The 21,404-nt window shown below is 40.9% G+C and overlaps 1 protein-coding gene across 6 annotated transcripts in view; it reads left to right on the top strand.

The window, feature by feature from the left end:
* The window catches only part of thoc2 (THO complex 2), a 35,346-nt gene extending 21,558 nt beyond the window's left edge, over positions 1–13,788 (top strand). The window contains exons 31-39 of one of the 6 annotated variants that reach the window (XM_021318821.2): positions 53–426; positions 567–625; positions 2,166–2,201; positions 9,040–9,174; positions 9,912–9,978; positions 10,073–10,218; positions 11,910–11,986; positions 12,737–12,783; positions 12,908–13,788. In XM_021318821.2, coding sequence (XP_021174496.2) covers positions 53–426; positions 567–625; positions 2,166–2,201; positions 9,040–9,174; positions 9,912–9,978; positions 10,073–10,218; positions 11,910–11,986; positions 12,737–12,764 — 922 coding nt within the window. In that variant the 3' untranslated portion in view covers positions 12,765–12,783; positions 12,908–13,788. Of the gene's footprint in view, positions 1–52; positions 427–566; positions 626–2,165; positions 2,202–9,039; positions 9,175–9,911; positions 9,979–10,072; positions 10,219–11,909 lie in introns of all 6 variants that reach the window. The other 5 variants (XM_021318822.2, XM_012867112.3, XM_036143270.1 and 2 more) reach the window with 5 other exon arrangements.
* Positions 13,789–21,404: the final 7,616 nt, after the last annotated feature.

The following is a 21,404-nucleotide window of genomic DNA, read 5'->3' as shown; positions in this document are numbered from 1 at the left end:
GAGTGTGGGCTGTATCCCAGCTCCGGGTAACCGTGGAGCCGTCTGCTTTCAGCACCAAAGCCGTGAAAGATGACAAAGAGAAGAGCGGCAAGGAGAAAAAAGAGAAGAAGGAAAAGACGCCAGGCAGCACTCCAGAGACAAAGGCCGAGAACCGCCGGGAGAAGCAGAGAGACGAAAGAGCGGGCAAGGAGGAGCGGGTGGTCCGCGAGGGTAAGGAGAAGACCCCGAAGGCGGACCGCGAGAAAGTCAAGCTGGAGGAGAAGAGCAGCAAAGACGACAAGGCCAAAGCCGGAAACGGGGAGCCGGCGGAGCCAGGCAGAGAGCGGGACGCCGTGAAGGAGTCCAAGAGCAAGGAGAAAGGAGAGAGGAATGCCGCCACCCTCAAGTCACCAAATCTGAGATCGGAGGCCGCCGAATCTGAGAGGGGTAAGACGCTGTTCCAGGTGTCCGTAGACGACACTTTGACGTCTGTCACGTTTGACGCCAACGTTTCCGATTCTCTTCGTCGCCATGAACACGATAAATCGTACAACTCATCGACTTCTCCCTCCGCTTTGTCTCCGCAGATCACAAAAGACGAAAGCTCGACAGTCACTCCTCCCCGTCCCACTCCTCGTCGGTTAAGGTTAGTATGGCCTGAGGAAGGCTGTGCCCGTTTCTTCTCTGTCTGCCGGAGCATTCGCTGCCTTGCACATTCCAGCAGCCCCTGAAGATCATCCTGGGAGAGTCGGGGCGCACGCAGGGCTTGGCACCTGGAGGTCTCAACCCTAACCCCCCCACCCCCCCAATGGGAGTCGGATGTCTTTCCACGGACATGAGCCGAAAAATGTTGCCGAATCGGGAGAAATCCTGAAGGACTTAGTCAAGAGAATATAATGTATATTATCTATTTTCATATTGGAGAAAAAGGCTATTTTTATATAAGTGAAAGCAGTCAGTGTGCCTTGAGAAGATTTTTTTTTTTCTTTTTTTACTACATTTCTATACCCCTCTGGAGTTTTTGCATTTTTTTAAATAGTATTCACGCCCCGCCAAGAAGTCGACAAAGGCAACGTGTCTCTCCCCGCTAAGAGCTGCGTTCTACCTGGTGAAATAGTTCCCAAGAGTTTTTTTTTTTCCTCCCCACTCCATTTTTGTGAGCTCTTCCTCCTTTTAAAGCGATGTAAAGTATCTTGGCGTCCCCGCGGCGCACCCACTCATCCCGGTGCGGTTCAACGATGGATGGATGGAGTCCAGCAAACCTGTCCGGCGCCGCCTCCAGAGAGCCTCTACGCCGGAGTCGTCGTCGTCGTGGTCATCTTCGTCGTCATCCCCCCCTGCTCATCCTCCGCCAGTCGAGACGGCCCCACGCCCAGCCTTCACATCGCTCGGCCCTCGCCTCTGCAAAGCTACCGCCGCGGCTTCGTCGCCCCGTCGCTCTACCTCCCGGCAAGCGTTACGTGGAAGAGAGAGCCGCCAGACCGCCCCGGGATCAAGAATGAATGTTGCAGTTGCAAATCCGCCAAAAAAAAAAAAAAAAAAAAAAGCCAAGGAAAAACGAAGCCTGCCCCAACAGAGAGAGTGTGAGGGAGAGAGAGAGAGTGGGTGAGACCCGAACCGCCCGGAGCCTCAGAAGCTTGTCATAGGTCTTTGTTTTGCCCTTCTACGAGAGAAATAGGCTCCGTGTGTCTTACCCATTCCTGAACTGTAAGTGACAACAGCAGTTACCTTTGTAGGGATGCAGTCCAGCACATTTCACTGAGTAGAGCAGCACACAGGCACATACGCACACACACACACACACACACATCACCACTACTCACAGCACCTGCACTTTAGAAGTATTGAAGTACCAGCTGCGCTGACATGTTTTAGTGTTAAGACTTAGCGATACTTCACAAATGCTCAGGGTTTTTTTTTTTTTTCTATTAGATCTTACCTATTTTCCAAGTGTTGCCATTCCACATGTTGAGTCTATGAACTCTCCTCTATGTGATAACTTTGTCAAAGCCTTAGTCCTTGAAGGTCAGAGATCAAGGGAGACGTTTGCTGTTGGATCGGCCCCTCTCTCCCCCCCCGTCTCCCCCCCCCTTCCTCTTCTGCCAACTTTCTACTGCTGTCTGACAACCTCCTCCCAAATCCCCACCCCCTCCCAGCTCATCTGTCATCTCCATTCATCCCTACAGGACGGTAGCAACGAACTCAAGGACTCTGCATCCAAGGTTTGACCCGGCTCTGTTACTCACACCTCCCCAGTTAGGCCGTTTCTAATGACGTAGCTCAGGAAGGAGGTCTTCTGACTGTCTCCGTCCGTTTGCTCTGTCTAGAGGGAGGCTTTTGTTTTAGTTTTTTCTGTGTTTAATGTAGTTTAATTCGATTATCCAAACAGTTCCATATTTTGAAGTCAGCAGAATTGGTTAAAAGGACGTCCAAACCCGGCTTTACAAAAAGCGTTCATGTCAGGATTAGGGTTTTATGTGAGGGCCAATACAAAGTGGTGCGTAAAGGCCCATTCATACCTCACGTAAAAGACGGATACGTTTGGAGTGTTTCATACGTTCTAACCGTCGATTTCGTCCGTATTGTGACACGAAAATTGGGAGCTTACGATTACGGACGAAACGGATCAATACGGAGAATACTATCGGAAACGGTGGGGGCGCTATTGAGTTTGTAGTACAAAATGTCAACAAAATAACGAAGAAGGTTGTAATTCTGGGCTTTAAACAATGGCGGGATTCGAGGAACGACTTGCGGAGCTCGTCCGCAACTACATATATGTCCGGGGCACAGGGACAAACAAAAAGTTTACTTACGGAGCAAATACAACAAAATCACGTCTTGGACCGTCGCCATGTTTGATAAGTGACGAATCATTGGCGCCCAGCACAGCCACCTAGAGGACATATTGGTTATTGCGCACCTCAACGGACGGAGGTATGAAGGAGTCAACGGATAGAACGTACAGACAGAAATACGGACGTGTAGGCCAAACGTAGGGTATGAATGGGCCTTAAGACGTAAGTGTGGGGGAGCGACACGTGGGTATCAAAAATTTTACAAACTAAATTTGTTGAGCGTCCCCCTTTACTCCAATACCTCGAAACAAAATCCGGTCGGCCCGAGAAGCTGTTAAATCATCGTTTTGAACATTAGCGAGCAAACCGCAACGTCAGGGCCAAAAAAAAAAACACCAGCACAGCTGGGTATGGAATAATGTGGAGAGGTGTAAAGCTGGGTTAGAAAACAATATTTGAACATTTCACAGAGCACGGTTCAGTCCATCTAAAAGGGAGGAAGGCACGATGCGTTTACAGAGCTTTCATGCCGGAGCTGACAGGCTGGACAAGGAGTTTGATTTCTAGACTAGGGCTGGACGATGTAGAAAAAAAAAAGCATATCGATAAAATAGAAATAATTTTGATCGATATCGATAATTCTCATGTATTGTAAGCACAGCCATGGCAGTTTTATGCTGTTGCTTAGCGACCTATTTTTAGATACAGAACACACAAACACTGAATTCATACCCTTTTATTCAACCAACTTTTTACCAAAACTACAAGTTTTAAAAAAAGAAAAAAAAAAGAACCCTTGCTCTCTGAACTCTCTAAAGGGGGCGGAGCTTGGTGACAGAGCGTTCCTGGGTCTGCGTTTGTGATTGGTTGGAAGAATGTAATAACTGTAATATTAACCTACATGATAGGCTAGAATGGATAAGGAAGGAAAACTTTTATTCTATTGACCTTTTTAGTGACTTTTTTTTTCTATTATCGATATGTCTTTTGATCGATATATTGTTACTGAATTATCATCCAGCCCTAGGAGAGACAGTAGAAGGCACTGAGCTATATAATACACTGGAGTGCTGATTTTGCCGAAAAACTGAAGTCACTGGCCGCCATCTTGCTACTCCCTACTCTCACAGAATCCCATAGGATTTGGTTGCAACAACAAGCAGTTTTCTGGCTCAGTGAAAACGTTTCACAGGTAATTCTACAGTCAGTGGATGTACTAACACTATCAACTACTAGGAAATTAGGTGCTGAAATATTTTACATGTTATTCATATTAAATATATACATATGTATATATAAGTATGTGTATATGTATTTATGTATATATATGTATACACATATGTAAATAAATGTTTTTGTATATTGTTATTTATATATTTATAAATGTTAAACATATATATTTAAATGAATAAAATGCAAAATATTTCAGCACATGACTTTCTCAGTACTTGATATTTTTAGAACATAACATAAAAGTATATGGCATTTGACATTTTAAAAGTCTTAAGCCCCCCCTGAACATGATAAAATCCTCGTTATTCGATGCTGTAGCACACATATTCCCTAGTTACTGGGGGGAAATAGGGAGTACCAATATGGCGGCTGGTGGCTTCAAAGCGACTTGTTCAAACAGGCGGTGATTAGCACTCCAGTGTATTATATAGCTCAGTGGTAGAAGGGCCTGCCCCCCCCCCCCCCCCCTCCATTTTAAAAGTGTGGCCTACTTTGTTTTGTTCAGATAATATCAAAGTAAAATTCATTGAAAATTGTTGCCAAATTAGCACCAGATCATGAATAAGCAGTCGCACTTTGCGCTGCAACTGGAGAAGCTACATCTAAGAGAGCCAAGTTTCAGTAGCTTGAAAAGTTGCTTCATTTAATGAAAGAGGAGAAAGGAAATAGAAAAAAACAAAAAAAGTAAAACCCAGAGATCAAGATCAGACGGCATAAACTAAGGCTGCACAATATATGGGGGATGTGTGGTTCATATCGCACTTTCTGGAGTATTTTCTGTGCTAATGTAATGCTTAGCCAGTTGGATAGAGCCTCACGGCAGCGGACGCTCACGCCGGCCAAAACGCCAAAGGTCACAGAGCGATGGACGCTCAGCTGAATAAGAGAGGAAAGAGGAAAACAGGCACGCGTCACAACCGTTGTCTTTGTCGCGGGGTTATCACCAGCGCAACCAGCTTTAGCATAAACCTTATTATAGCCTGTATAATCTACCTTTAGTCAGAGTTCTGCTCCAAGACGCTGCTTTTAGCCAGATGCATACACCTGCCTTGCAGGTGAAAATCTGGGATTTCTTTTTTTATCTGCGCGTCCTATTGAGTCCCCCAATATCTGTTCCCCTGCAAAAGGTGTCTGCTTCTGATGGGTTTAAAGAGACGGCGTTGACATTTTTCTGTCTGATCCTAAAGGAAAACAACATATCCTGGGACAGACAAAGCAATTGTAACAAGAGGATGGTTATTTAACACATGAGAGTATGTTATAGAATAATAAAGGAAACGTCACCTTAATCACAGGCTGTTGCTGGCAACTGTTGACGTATTTTCCTAGTTTTGCTATTAGAAGGGAGCTTATTATTATTATTATTATTATTATTATTATTATTATTAGTCCCGAGGCCAGATCTGTTTATACCTGGTCTGGCTCTGCTTGAGCATGGGTTTTCTTGCTTAAATGTCTGGTTTTGTTATTCATGTTTAAAACTTCAGTGAATAAGAAAACATTTCTGATCTTTGAGCTTGACATTTTATAACTATCATTAAATATCTTGGTTTGTTTTGTTTGTTTTCCTTTCTTTTGTTTTTTGTACATTTTCCATGAAGATGTAAGACGGTTGCTTTTTAAGGCAAACACCAGAGCTTAAGATGCCTGGTTTACTTTTGTTTGAATTCATCGGTACCTAATTTGGATTGTCCGGTTTTGTAGATGAAAATTGTTGGTCAAGATTCTCAGGCATCCGGGTCAAGATCAATCCAAAACAAAAAGAAAGGTTTAAAATAAAACAATTCTGATGCTGAAGACATTTCGCTTGAGAAGCTTCCTGGATGGGAAGCGAAACGTCTTCAGCTTCAGGATAGAAGTTTTTTTTTTAACCTTTTTTTGGATAGATGAAAATTGTACTTGGCCGACTTTAAATGTATTCGTTGATGTTTTTGTGAAAAAGGAAACTCCAGAATATCTGTTAGCTGAAGTCTATGTTGCTATTTAAAATTATTGGTGAGAATTTGGATGAAATGCATGTTTGATTACTAAGAAGGGCCAAAGCAAAGCAGCACAGTCGCCCTCTGAGCAAGACTGACGGCCTTTACTGGGACAGAGGCTCTGCTGAGCTTATGAGCTGGGAAGTAGAATATCTTCTAAATATATATTCCTATAGTAAACGTGTGTGTGTGTGTGAACTGAGCAGATCTGTCCACTTCCTCCGTTTTAATTGTATAGGCAACAAGCTTTAGTGGCTGGAGCCACTATATTGTTGTTTAGCTCTTTGTATGAAAACAAAAAATGCTGATAAATGTATTTAGAAGTGTGATAATTAGTTTATTTTTGGTCTGGGAACAGAGCTGCAGCTGGAAACTGATAATTGGGGATGGGTACCTTTCATATTTAAACCGATACGGTACCGATAGCCGGTTCCTGGGAATCGATATCGGTACTTAACGGAACCTATTTTCAGTCCTTTTGTGTGTTTATGCAGGAATAAATGTCAGTTTATCAATAAAATCTCAACTTGGACCTATAAATGTATCTTATTAAATAATTTCTGGATTTTAAGACATTGCCTCAAGAATAATTAAGGCAATGTCTTGATAAAATAAAGTTTTACCAAAACAACAGTTATGAGAGGCTCAGAGTGAACGAGGTGAATACGGGATTAAGATTCAGGGAATTGTTTTAGTGCAACAGTTCAGAGAAGAAAAGAATTATACTAAAAACGTGTTTTATCCTGCTTTTGTAAATCAGGGACACATTTACAGTGAGGGAACAGAGAGATTCTCCCCTCTGACTGCAGGTGGGTTTCAGGACGAGGCAGCGGTCCGTCTGTCTGGGAGACGGTGCTTGGAGAAGCGTGTAGAAGTGTTTGCCTCTCCATAGACAATAACTCCAGAACAATTGTTACTTTCAGTGGAACTCACCAATAAGAGAAGAAAGTCGCTAGATTTTACCGCTGGTCACTTTAATGAAAGAAGGTCGCTGGATGGATGTGCCAAGTTGCTAAATATAGCGAGAAGTTCTCTGAATTGGCAGCAGTGTTTCCTCAGATTAGAAGTTTTCCCGCCGCCGGTCTTGTCCGTTGCCTCACACATTTTGCAGCGAGTGTAATCTACTGCGCATTTTTCTACCAGCCATGCTGGACCAGCGGCTACTGACGTCATCACGCTCTAGTGCGTAAAATGCTGTGTTCATGCTCGGCATGGAAAATCACCCACTTTCCTACTCCTCAGTGTCACACACTGCAAAAACAGACTAAACTTAACTAAAAATAAGTTAAACTTTTCTTGAAATGAGTATATTTGTACTTTATTTGAGTAGGTAAATAAGATAATCTGCCAATGGCATAAGAAAATAGGAAGAACTCATGTCCATCAACTTATTTCAAGTGCATTATATCTAATTATCTTATTTGAGGGGTAAAATGACTCTTTCCATTGGCAGATAATCTTATTTACCTGCTCCAATCAAAGACAAATACCCTCATTTCAAGACATTTTTTTACTTTAGTTCTGTTTTTGCAGTGCAGTGATGCATTTAGGTACTGAAACATGGTACCGTTTGATTTGGCGTGAATCGGTACCTGATGGTGCCAACGGCATTCAGTCGGTACCTACAAAAGGACCGAATTCTGTCGCAGTGAGCCCTTAAAGACTGTTTAGGACTTCCTCAGGCTTGATAATCCCCCATCAAGGGGCTCAGTTGGTATTCCTGAAGATCTTTCATTGTTTTATATATTGGTTGAATTCACAGCTGACAGGAAGTCACCCCCATACAGGTTCACAGGCCACAAGGTGTTCAGCTATTATTTTTTAACTCTAACAGCTAAGCTATTTGGTGTATGCCGTTTTTGTGCCTTTTTCTTTAATGTAAACATAATTTTATTAATTAGTCTTTATAAACCAAATCTCCATGGCAGACTTGGTATTGCATTCTGTAAACATTATTCTCATTTAGCGGCTTCATCCCAATGTGTGAAGTACACGTCAAGTCAGATTGTGTCCAGTCAAAGCGTGGAGTCGTGTTTTAGGGGCGACTCGTGTCCGCATCTGCGGCCCGTGTCTGTGGCTGCAACGGCACAAAACTCACTGCAAAAACGGAACTTAAAATAAGTAAAATGTTCTTAAAATGAATGTATTTGTCCTTGATTTGAGTAGGTAAATAAGATTATTTGCCAATGGAATAAGATTTTTGCACTAAAAATAGGAACAACTCATCTCCATTATCTTATTTCAAGTACAGGATGTCTAATTATCTTACTTTGGGGGTCAAAATACTCGTTCCATTGGCAAATAATCTTTTTTACCTGCTCAAATCAAGGACAAATACACTAACTTTAAGAACATTTTACTTATATCTAGATATGTTTTTGCAGTGCTCAGCCGTGTTCAGCAGCTGGGCGGCCTTTTCCTCTTAGCATCAGGGTTTTTGCCGTTCTTCCTCCAGTATTTACAAAGATCTGTCTAACTCCGCGTTGTTTTAGCTGCCTTCTGTCAGCGTTATTTTCACCGTCCCCCTATAGAGTGAGATGTGTTTGGTTAAGCCAGTGACCACTGTCTGTAACGGCGAGTTTTAGCTACGGGATTTACACGGAGCTCAGGAGGAGTTTGATTGGAGATACCTTTGGTGATCGGTTTCAGTCGCTAGAACTGTCCAACAAACTGGAGCATCTAATGAAGGCCGAGTATTTAGGCATCAGGCCGTTTAGGATTTTGAAGGTGAGCAGCGATGCGTCCAGATCAGTACAAACCCTGAGAGGAAGACGAGCAGCGCGGCTGGTAATGAGCCCAGCAGCAGGTTTTAGACCGTTTCGAGTTGGAAAATAAGCTACTTTTAATCTCAAACGTTCCTCGCAGCCTGAGTGACTTTATTTAATAGTTTGACTAAATGGGATTGGAAGGAGAAAGGTGTCCGAATACGCTGCCTGGACAGTAAATGACACCAGCCTCCTTTTAGATTGATGCAAGATCATGAAATCGTCTTGGCAAGTAGAATACGGCTTCAACTTGTTTGTGTTCTGTTCATGTGGGCTTGTTTCCAGCAGCACCACATCAACTTTAATTCAGTTGCCCGGTCCAAGAGCAGAGAGAGGGAAGCGGAGAAGAAAGACACAGAGAACATGCAAGGCCGATCCAAAGAGAAGAAGGAGGAAAAGGATCGGAAAGAAAGGAAACGAGTGAGTTCCATTTAAAATATGATGGCCAGCAGTTGAGGTTTTTACGCGGCATTTTGTCCCAGTTTGTGAGTTAGGAGTCGGGATGAATTATTTAGAGAAATGACAACATTACATTTGTATGCACTGCAAAAAGGGAACTAAAAATATGAAAAATGATCTTGAAATGAGTGTATTTGTCCTTGATTTGAGCATGCAAGCTTCAATGATCTGCCAATGGTATAATGTTTTAGCACTTAAAATAGGAACGACTCATCTCTGTCATCTTATTTCAAGTGCAGAATAAAATAATTATCTTATTTTAGGGGTCAAAATGCTCATTCTGTTGGCAGATAATCTAATTTACCTGCTAAAATCAAGGACTAATACACTAATTAGAAGAAAATTTTACTCATTTTTAGTTGACGACGACGGTAACATGGTTGCGGCTTATTTTGCACCCGGTGGCAAAGGATGTTCAAACCATAAAAGCATTTTTTTTATACAATTTTTTTAAAAAAGATTTTAGGGAGTAAATCTTTAAAAACAAAAACATCAGCCATCTAAAGCACACATGTCCATTATAAAAAATACTAAGGGCCTTAACAATTGTTCTGCTCACCAATGCGTTAAACCTTAAGTAATGCCAGAGTGCAGCTAAGCCTTGTGATTTCCTCCACTTATTTGTGAATGTCTTTCTTATATGTGGAAGTTTCATATTGATGAACGCTAACCTGAAGATGTTATCGACTCTCTTTCAGGATCACACCGTCAACGACCGCGAGACGAGCCAAGAATCCAAACGGAGGAAGGACGAGAACGGCACCAGTAAGTGCTCTCTGTGCCCCGACAAAAGGAGCCGCTTCAGCCTGCGCATAACTCTCCAAACGCGAACGTGACGGCGGGACCGCTTTCTTCCCAGATTCCTCCAAAAACAGCCAGAGCACAAGCCCTTCCTGTGACTCTCCTCTGTCGCCGGAAAAAGAGAAGAGCAAAAGATCCAAATCGTCGAGCAAGGAGAAGGCCGAGTCTGTGAAACCCGAGCGGACTTCCTCCGGAGGCAAGAAGGTGAGCTCCTCGTTAGCGTGGCGGCGCTGCTTATTTACCCGTAGAGTCCACGTGAAACACGCCTCATCGAGCATTTCTCTAAGCCAGGGATGGGCAACTTCCATGATAAAGAGGGCCAAATTTTTTTCAGCACGACCATTGGAGGGCCACATGACCACGCACTTCAAATAATTGGATATGAAAGACGCTACAAATTATTCTCAATAAGAACAAATTTTAGATGAATTTATACATTTACTGCACCAACATAAAACTATTTTCTGCATATAAATGCATTTTAATATGTTCTTGAGCAAAAGACAAACCGTGTGCTTTAAAAAAAATTGCAAAAAAGGAATTTAAACTCCTCCATATCAATGCATTCAGGAACTTGGGACATTTCAAATTTATAAGGAAAGAGGCATAAAACGGAACAAAACTTAACTCAAACAATGACGTGTCTATCCAGAAACAGTGTGGGCTTTCTTACAATACTGAATGCTCTATAATTGTATTGGTTATTTTTTGATTATGCACATCTGTTAGCTTTTTATTCTGAAAATCTAATGTCCCATGCTCCTGAATGCACCATAGCTTTCTGACGCTCACGGATGCATCACACTGGTCTGTGAACGCGGTGCTGCACGTTTGATCTTCTGCTTAAAACAAAGCTTTGCAGTTTCAAAACTCACGTCGGTTCTCACGGTTTATGTTGTGTGTGAATGACAAGAGACCAAAAAAAAAAATTCCATACTTCTTCCCATTTTGTCTGAAAAATTTGACTTTCTCGTCAAGTTTTCCCTTTATGCCACTGCTAGTGGCCAGGGCCCTTGACTTTCTTCCTCGCTGTTGCAAAGCGGCCCGTGCCCGCTATTGTTTGGGGGTGCCCTCTATCATTTTTTTTTTTTTTTTCATTATTATTAAATTATTATTGATCTATTTGCGGGCCGCACTGAGTGATGACGAGGGCCGTGTGCGGTCCCCGGGCCGCCAGTTGCCCATCCCTGCTCTAAGCCATTATTAAAACAATCTGCACATTTGATTTGCATGCAAAACTGGTCGCACCCTTTCAGTTATTTTTACACTACAAATGCAGAGTTCTCTGGAATTCACTGTGATTTCATGTACAAATGTGAAGAGAAAGGAAAACACTTGGATTTCATTGATATTTTTACATTTGTAAAGTGTGCTTTGGCTTATTATAACCTCCTCCCACCTAGATTTCACCTAAGCCTTATCATCATAGCTCTCGCTGTATATTTAGTCTCCCTGCAGGAAGGTGAACAGCCTCACACCTGTTCTAGTTTCTGAAAAGCTGTTTTTAGTTTTTTTTTTTCCCCCGTATGCACCTGCTTTCATCATCTCGTTAACTCAGATCAGCTTCTCTGTCCCCCTCAGCATGATGCTGCCATCACCGTGGGGGTCGATGGGTTTCCCCGTTTGTCCCTCATGCGGGCCTTCACAGAAACAGCTGGATTATACTGAGATTAAATTACTAGTTAGGCGACTTTTGAAGGCACTGGGTGGTATTTAGGGGTGTCAGAGTAAAGGGGGCTGACTATAATTGCACACTACAAAAAAAAGGAATTTTGATCTGTAGCATAAAATCTGAGTTTAAAACCATGAAGTTTGTCATGACACAAAAAAAGCATCTTCTCGGCGGTAGTGTAATCGTTTTTTTTTTTCTAATCTTTTCTCTTGCTGTCCTACAGGAGTCCAGACATGACAAAGAAAAGTCTGAGAAGAAGGAGAAGAGGGACAGCGCTGCAGGGAAGGAAGAAAAAAAGCAATATCCTTAAAGAAGGACTTGAAAATCTTACCAGTAATCACTTTTTTTTTTTTGTTTACTTGTTTATGTTTGACGAGTCTAGTCTCAGCTGGATGCTTTTCTTTACTCCTGCATCCCAAAGCTGCGCAGCCATAGTTTTGCCCTCCGCTCCGTGTGCTGTGCGCGTCGCCGTATCCGTGTCCTGAGTTCGCTTGAGTCGTTAATCCCACGGTTGGTTTTTTTCTCCCTGCTCCCGTTACAAGATTATTTATTGTGTTTTTACTCGGCCGTGTTCCTAAGACTCAGGTCCAACAAGTTTGTCGCCGTGTGGACGGCGAGGAACAAGAACTTGCTTTTAAACCGTTTTGAAGTGTCCATTTGAGAAGATCAAAGTTTGGTCCGTTTCCAGCCTGTGAAATGATGCTGAGTCGAACTTCCCGTGTGCTCTGTGATCCTCTCGCACCGGATCCCTCCACAGGGGGAAGGACGTTTGCTCTTTATAGCAGTTATTTGCCCACGCTCTTGACATAAATCTGTATTTTTGACTGTTTTTTTTTTTTTTTTTTACAGAAGATAAACTTTTAGGGGTTCTACATCGCCGTGCACAGTAATTACATTTTCTTAGATTTAAATAAAAAAAGGAACCGTTCTGGATCCTAACCGAGCGTCTTCTCTGGACATTGACTGAGTACGTATTTTTTTTTTTTTGACAATCAGCGATTCAGCAGTCCCACGTCCTTAAGATAATTCGGTTTCCCTTAACGGTCGCACTCATAAATCGTCTGACAAGCACAGATAATGTGCACTAATCAGTGAAGGTAAGAAACCCGCTCAGCTTCTTTTTTTTTTTTTTCCATCACCTCTAAATCAGCCGTCTTGGAGTTGCCTGAAGTATTTTTTTTATTTTTTTTTCTTCCCCCTCCTTTCTCTGTGCCGCAGCAGAAATGGATAAGCTGTGCTTTTATCTGCAAGACATCCGCACCTCCATCTGTACCACCCTGTTGGCTTTCATTCTGATTCCCAATTGTGTTTTCCTCTTTTTTCCAGCTGTTGTTAGCTGTGGTTAATTTACACATCAATTATATTATTTTTCCTCTTTTTTTGGACAGTAAACTAGCTGAATAAATATATTTGACCCTCCTTTTTTATATAAATATATAAAATAGTTCAGTATGGGCACACGGTGCTGCTGTAATCACAGTGTTACTCTTACCAGAAATGTGGTTATTGTTTGAAATGATCTTTTGGTACCAAATTGTCATGGATACAATAACCTCCTCTTTGAAAATGTTTTTTTTTTTTTTTTCCCTGTTTTGTACTTTGTCGGGCCTTGCTTTCTGCTTGTTTTATTGGATATAACCTGCTTTTCCATACTTACCTCATATTCTTTTGAGATACTTAGATCCTTTTTTTATTTATTTATCTCCTCCTTTTAATCCAAATAGAACAGCAAGCATATGTAATTAAATAATACCTAGGACCAGTTTGTATATTGTGTACAATAATAAAAAGTGTAACATGAATTTCGCATCATGATATTTCATTTGTTTCCATGTCCCAAACAAGTTCTTCTGTGAATTTGTGTTAATCAGGTTTTACATAATTTATAAAACAAACAAACAAACAAAAAAAAAATGTCGGTTCCACTTTGATTCAGATGTAGGATTGTAAAAGAAGATTTCTGACGCTCTGTGCTCCAAATGCAACTGTTTCAAAAATGACCTTTGGAGATTTTATCTGCTGTACTCAATGAGTGTATGTTTTGTTTTTTAAGAAAAAAAAAAAAAGAAACTCAATAAATAGTTTTCTTAGTGTCACTTTAACATTGTGTCGATCTTTTTTATTTATTTCTTCCTCTGTATGAATGAAAGGTTCTGGTGAGAAGTGTGATAATGGGCAATAAATGGTATGAAGTTTGGGCCTTTTGGCATGTTTTATCTACTTTTTTTAATATTTTGGGTTTTTTTAACATGAATTTGTTGCACTAGTTTGAATTCATCAGAGGTTTTCTTGACTGCACGCGTTATAGCCTGCTTCTTATTGTGAGTCAGGTTCTGTGTTAAGGGACTTCTTGACTGGCCTGGGTATGACTTTTAGGGTGGTGAAATTAAACTGCTTTGCATAAAATATTGATTAAGCGCAGTTGATTCATAAAGTGGCAAATACTTTTTTACTTTTCTTTTCCCAAAATCTGGTTTAGATTAGATTTTTTGTATTTCCTCAAATTATCCTATTCTAGTTTACCATTTTCCCATAATGATTTGAAAGGGGGAAAAACTAATGTCTTAGTGGGCCCTAATAATATTTGGTTGATGTCCCTCAGCAAACTTCCCGGGCCACCCACTTTATATAGTCATCAACAAGCGTCACTGCAACATGCAGTTTTCCTTTTATAAGTTGGTTTCCTGCTGCTCACCTTGTTTTTTAAACATGGTTCACAAGTTTCTTTTATCAAGGTGTAGGTTGAGGATGTGCCAAAAGATTAACACAATCTAGCTGCTAATTTCACATGAAGTAGTTCAGCTTCATTGTTCCAACCCAGTCGGTAAAACGGGCCCTCAGCATGATGCTGCCACCACTGTGCTTCAGTTTTAAAGCCTCACTGAGATTTGTCGAATTCAGAAATACTTTATTAATTCCAAAGGGAAATTAAAGGCTGGTCTAACTCTTGTTTTAGGGATTTCTTCAACAAGTTGTGGGTGGTGATGGCTGCAGGCAGGAAGGATCTCCTATAGCGGTCTGTCTTACAGCGGATCTGGAGAAGCCTCTTACTGAAGACCATCTGTTGTATGACAGTCTGATGAATCATTTTATGAAGAATCCTTTGCTAAGTATTTTCCAAAGGTTCTAGGTGGGTTTCCAGAACAGAGCCAACATTCTTTCTAAGCTTATTGAGCTTCTTTAAGTCAGTAGCTCTGATGCTGCTACCCCAGCAGATGATGGCAGAGGTGATCAAACTCTCCATGACAGACTTATAGAAGATCTGCAGCATTTTGCTGCAAACCCTGAAGGACCTAAGCTCCGTTAGGAAGTACAGTCTGCTCTGTCCCTTGTAGACGGCTTCAGTCATGTCTCCAGTCCAGTTTATCTAGGTGAACACCATCCTCTTTGTTTTGTCCACATTCAGAAAGAGATCATTGTTTCCACACCATGCCACAACGCGGTCCACCAGCTCCCTGTACTCAGCTTCCTGTCCATCTCTGTATCCAATGACTGCAGAGTGTTTCATCAGATGAAAGGTGTCTGTCTTGTACTGGACGTCTGAGGTGTAAAGAGTGAAAGGGAATGGTGAGATAAGTCACCTGTGGTGCTCTGGTGCTGCGGACCATCTTGTTAGAGACACAACCTCTTGGCATTGTGTCCCGATTGCTCAAACAGGATCATGTTTTTTTCCTGGTTCTTCAATATCACAATCAAGTCCCTTAACCTGAGGGCTTCAATTTGGGTTAGATATTAAAACGTTGGACGTAACTGGATGTTCCAAGTAGAAAATTATAGAATGGTCAGAATGGGTTGGAGTTTGTGAAAAGTCTCAACCTAGTAAATTTGTGAACTATACCTAAAAGCCACATTAATGACGGACAGTAAGCCGTCATTAATGATTAATGACTAAAGAAGAACGAGCAAATATCCAGTCAGACTAGTGCTAGCACCTTGTTGATGGGGAAAAGTAGCACATGTTAGACATGTGGTTCGTTAATTAACATTCAATCAAACATTAGTTGACGTGTATTTGTATATTTGAGGTTGGATTAATCATTTTGACCTACAGACTACAGGAAATCCAATTTAAATGCAATCATGGCACCCAAATTGTAACTTTGGAAAGATATTTCAACACTGGAGACAGAGCAGTTTTAAATCAATCATTGAAAGCCCAAAATTAATAAATTCATGCTGGAGGAGGAGGTGCTCTCACTCTGCTTTGTGAAACTTTCCATTTGTCTTTAGTGTAATCTGTGGACCTCAGTTATCTGCAAATACCTTTAACAACAGGCTTTATTGAAGTAAAAAATAAAGTTCTCAGGACTTGTAGAGGCAAACATCCAGATTTGTAGTTTTTAATGAGTGGATATTGAAGAAAACAAAATCTCAAAGCTGAATATAAATCTTCTTTTATTAAGGAAATGTAATAAAATCCTTTGTACAGGACCTCTACACAGAGGTTTATTGTGTCCATACATGCAACTCTCGCAGTTGAGGTATCCAATAAAATAACCCCCCAAAAACACCCCCTCTAAAACCAAACTGGGGTAAAAAAAAAAAAAAAAAGATTGTTTTAGAGCCGACTAAACCTTTGTCAATTTGAAGTTGCTGTTTTAATAAACTACCCGCCCAATTCACATGCACTTCATGAAAAGGATGAGAGAGAGAGAGAGATACCAAACGAGTGTAGGCGCAAATGGTTTCTAACGTCAGCCTCTCCCCACAGGTCGTAGAAAGTTTAGTCGTAAAAATGTCGTGATCCGTTAAACCCTCTCTCCGGCGTACAGCTCACCCTCTGCTAAATGCATAGACACAGAAAGCTCGCCACAACCAAGGAAGCTACGGCACGTTACCATTTATCAAAACCGCTTGATGAAACTGCACTTATAACGAGGACGGCGCTCAAGTGTGTACAAAGTGTAAACCATGAGCTCCTTTTAAAATCTTTAATCTTCTGGTAAATAAAACCTGGTCTGTGTCGTTGCATCTAAAACATTGGGGGAATTATTTCAGTAATATGGCACTAAGTGAAAAGAAGCAGACCTCTTTGATAGAAATAGTCCCCCCCCACCCCACCCCCCAAAGAAGTGGCAGTTTTAAACAAATGATTGTAACCTGATTTTAAAACAAGCATCCAAGTAAATACAGAGTAGGGCTGGATGTCCGGCAGGCTATGAACAGAACACCATTTTCAGCCGTTTCAGATGTACACAAGCGTGACGCGTGGAACTGGAGTACGAACCGGAATGAGATGCCGCCGGGTCAACTGACCCTTAACCTTATATCGTTACCGATGCTTGTCCTAAATGGTTCTTGACACTGAAAACTATCCTTATATTAACACAAGAAAAGGACCTTTACCTCACTAAACATAACATTTAGCCTACTTAAGGTTTCACCACAAAAATATGTCTTTAAAGGATTTTAAGGACTCTTAAGTACCTCAGGGATTTCTTGTCAAACCATGGCTTCTTTTTTTTTTTTTTTTTTTTTTTTTTTCTTTCCTCGTCGTTCTTCACAATATAAAACAGTAAATTACAACCCGCCCTGTCTAATGTCACACGAAGTCAGTTCTTATCAGGTGCTGCAACTTTTGTTCTTTTATTTTCAAGTGAATTCAAATTTATCTTCACCGCCGTGACGCCAAAATGCTCCTTCAGGCACTACAAGAGGCAATTCCCGCGTTTCCACAAACAGAAGTCCAGCTGTTGTCATTGCCCCTCTGTTAGTGTGACAGTTCATAACCCCCAAATGCGCACTTGTTGACTTATTGGCTTGTGTCCAAGCTGATGACAAGGAAGGCGGCCACTTCCAGGGCGCCGACCTTGGCGTGGGGTGGGGGGGGAGTGGGGGGTCCGTCGGGGTCATGGGTCACGTGTCGGAGTGGCTCTTTCTATCCTTTATGCACCGGTGGGATTTAAGAATCACCTGCAAAAACAGATAAGCAAGCAGATCAGTATTGGGACCAGTTTTATTTAATCTTTATATAAATGATATCAGTAAAGTGTCCAATATATTAAAATTTATCTTATTCGCTGATGACACAAATATTCTAGCCTCAGGAGATAATTTAGAGCATCTTCTCTCAACAGTCACTTCAGAGATTAGTAAGTTAAAGATATGGTTTGACCATAACAAATTATCCCTAAATTTGGAAAAGACGAAATTCATGGTTTTTGGGAACTGTTATAAAAATATTGAAATTCAAGTTCAAATAGAGGACGTAACTCTAGAAAGGGTTTTTGCTAATAAGTTCCTCGGTTTAATAATAGATGACAAAATCAGTTGGAAACCTCATATTCAACATTTACAGAGTAAACTCAGTAGAAGTATATCCATATTGGCCAGAGCTAGACATGTATTGAATGCTAAATCACTTCATACTCTATATAACTCTCTGATTTTACCATATTTATCATATTGCTGTGAAGTGTGGGGAGTTAATTACAAGAGCTCTTTACATCCGGTAACCGTCCTACAGAAACGAGCCATTAGAATCATCCATAATGTCGGTTATTATGAGCATACAAACCCGCTTCACATATCCAGAATTCTCAAATTTGACGAGCTTGTAGAATTTAAAATGGCTCAATTTATGTTCAAGGTATCAAAAAAGTTGTTACCTGAGCACATACAGAGCACGTTTCTGAAGAGAAGGGGGGGTATAACTTAAGGGGTCACTCAAACTTCAAGATCCGCAATTTTAGAACAACAAGGAAAAGCTTCTGTATTTCAATTAAGGTGTAAAGTTATGGAATAAGTTACATGAAGATTTAAAACAAAGCAATAGTTTAACACAATTCAAAAGAAGGTACAAAGAGGTAATTTTCAATAGATACACACATGGGGACAGAAGGCAATAAGGTGTGTATTGAAGATAATAACTTGTGTAAGGGTTTAGAAAGATAAACCAGCATAAAATGGGAAAATGTATAGGGAAATATTAGTAACTGTTACTTCTAACTGCCACTTTGATTTTGATTTTTTTTTTATGACAGTAGGACTCTAAAGTCTCAAGTGTTTAGGGGTAGGAGTTTATAAGTTCTCACTTCTTCCTACCCCATTTTGAGCATGATATGTTAACTGAAACAAAAAATCTGTATTTTCTCTTCTTTCTTATGCACTTCTTGTTACTGTGCACTATTTTATTTTTATATTTGTATCATGTTCATGTTCAAATAAATTTCATTTCAAGTTCAGCACCAGCAGTTATCGGCTGCCTGATGGTGGTGGAGGAGTTAATTCAACAAATATCGTCTGTATTAATATCAATATTGTAACTGACGGTGGTCGTATGAGAGTTGTGGATATACTAAACAAAGCAAATGTACGTATTTTGAGACAATACTGCCAGGCAAAGTAGGTGTGTGGCAGTCGAAGCACTGCTGGAGCCTGTGGAAGAGAGCGGAGAGCAGTCAACAAAGCCTCGCCCGACAATAAAATCAGCTCAGCCGAAAACATGTTTAAATTAAAGGTTGAGGAGAGGGGCCATTTCAAACAGAAGGTAGAGAATATTTAATTTGAACCTCACAAACGTGGCTTCCTATGCAGTCCTTAAAAAAAAAAAAACTTGTAAAGTAGGGAATCTGATTTGATCATTTTCTAAGTCTGGACATCAGGGGAAAAAAAGAAAATGGAAAACTCGTCAGATTTATTCCTTGTTTTATCATCTAATATTATATATATATATATATATATATATATAATATATATATATATATAGATATATATATATATATATATATATATAAATTTCTTTCATTACATTGTGCTTTTGTTGAAACAAAACGAGCCATTTATCAGTTTTTATGAGTATATTTCTTATATAAGGATTCACCAGGATTTTAATCTGGATTTCCACTTCATGAGCTGTATACAGTTTAGAGGGCAACAAAAAAGCACAAATGCGCTTTTCTTTTTCTTTCCAAACAGCATGCAGAAGAACTCCAGCAACAATAACATTGCTCTGCACAGCAGAGCCCCTTTGCTGACAGGCTGCCGGGCTGTATAACAGTCTCCGTTCCCAACAATATTGTTTACAGTCCTGCTGTTCTTTGCACCGGTTTCCATATGCATGTAGTCTATTTTTTCACGAACATACAAAATGCCAAATTTGTACAGTTTTAAAATTACATCTTATTTTTACCATTATTTGCATCAGCAATTTTTTAATAAATGAGAAATATTATTGGCAGAGTTATGGGAGGATGGAACTTGTGTTATTTCCATACAAGCCAGGATCTTCTCTTCTTGGATACATGAAAAATCAGACTTGTTTAATATAGAAGTGTCACTATGTAAACCACGGTCAGGTCACCATGTTAGGAAAAGGTTTGAGTGATTTGCCACGAATAGTGAAGGACACCCAGTTGATGTGTAATATTTTGTGAGCATGGCGACATCTGAGGAAACAAGTGTAGCCATTCGCTCCATATGATAGATCCAGATCTTCGCCTCAGAACATGGGCTCAAGTTTCAGTGGGTGGCATGATTAGGTTTTATGACTTAGACAGGGTCAGGGTTAGTAGTCCCCCTTAAACAGGGTGATTTTAAAACATTCAACTATTGTGACTTATGTTCTGCCTGGTGAAAAATAGGTTTCTGTAACACGTAGAACTGATGTTCCTAAGCGCTCTCCACGCACTCTGACAGAACCCGAGCTTTTCTAACAAAGAGGAACGAGCAGAAAAGCAGAAACTGTACCGTCCAGATCTGGGGGGGATGCACTTCCAGATTTTCATTCTTTACTGTCTGGTGAGCCATCACATAAAAACCCACTGCCGTTGATAGTTGGACTGTGACGAAATGCCAATGTGAGACGCAACGGAAAACCTACCTTTCTTAGATTTTCACGCTCTCCGTCCCGTAGACGTGTAGCCTTCACGGTACGTGGCAAAGTTCTGGGCATTTGCTGGAGGGGCTGGCTTAAAGTTTTGAGCGTTCTTTGCCAGCTTGAGTTTTTTTGTTTCTTGCCGTGACTTATAGCAGAACTCTATCAAAGCCACGGTCATAGCCAAGCCGAGCCCTCCGACCAGAATATAGAAGACCCCTGCCACGTTGCTCAGGCTCAATGCACTTGTCTTGTCCTGGGGGAGGTACAGACCCACCATTAAGGGGTTTTTAAACTGGCACAGGGAGGCTAAATCCACTTACACCACACAAGCACAAAACCTACATATGTACACTGCTACTCTTCCGCTAACAATTACTTTGAGGAGGGGGCTAAATGTGCGTATAAACTTCCTGAAGTACATCTGATTAATCTAAGACAGTAAATGTATGTACCTCCTCCTCCTATTTAACTCTAAAGCCCTGAGAAGGTGAATGAATGCAGAGAGACTTGTCAACTATCTGCTTATGGTCTCTTTACAAGGCCACACATAGAGAGGAAGGCGGTCGTGGTCGCACAGGTCTACAGATTAGCTTCAATTTACTACCATAGCTGCTGAACTCAACCTTGACAACACTGCAAACTGGACAGTCAGAGTAGCAAGCTGTAAAAAAGGGGAACTGAACCATTTTGGCTGCTATTAAAAGCCAAACAGTAAATTTGAAATTCACTTTCTGACAAGTTTTACCATTTGCATTAAAACCCGACGGGAGATCCAAAACCAGTTAAATCTGCTCTTATCTTGTCAAATATGGACTGCTTGTATGCAATTAGCTTTTTACAATGATTGAAAATGTCCTAAAAAGTTTATTACCCCGTCAATTGTGACCGTTAAATACCACT

The sequence above is a fragment of the Fundulus heteroclitus genome, chromosome 11, assembly GCF_011125445.2.
Source record: "Fundulus heteroclitus isolate FHET01 chromosome 11, MU-UCD_Fhet_4.1, whole genome shotgun sequence".
In the NCBI taxonomy this organism is placed as follows: domain Eukaryota; kingdom Metazoa; phylum Chordata; class Actinopteri; order Cyprinodontiformes; family Fundulidae; genus Fundulus; species Fundulus heteroclitus.
This window is presented reverse-complemented; position numbering and strand designations above follow the sequence as displayed.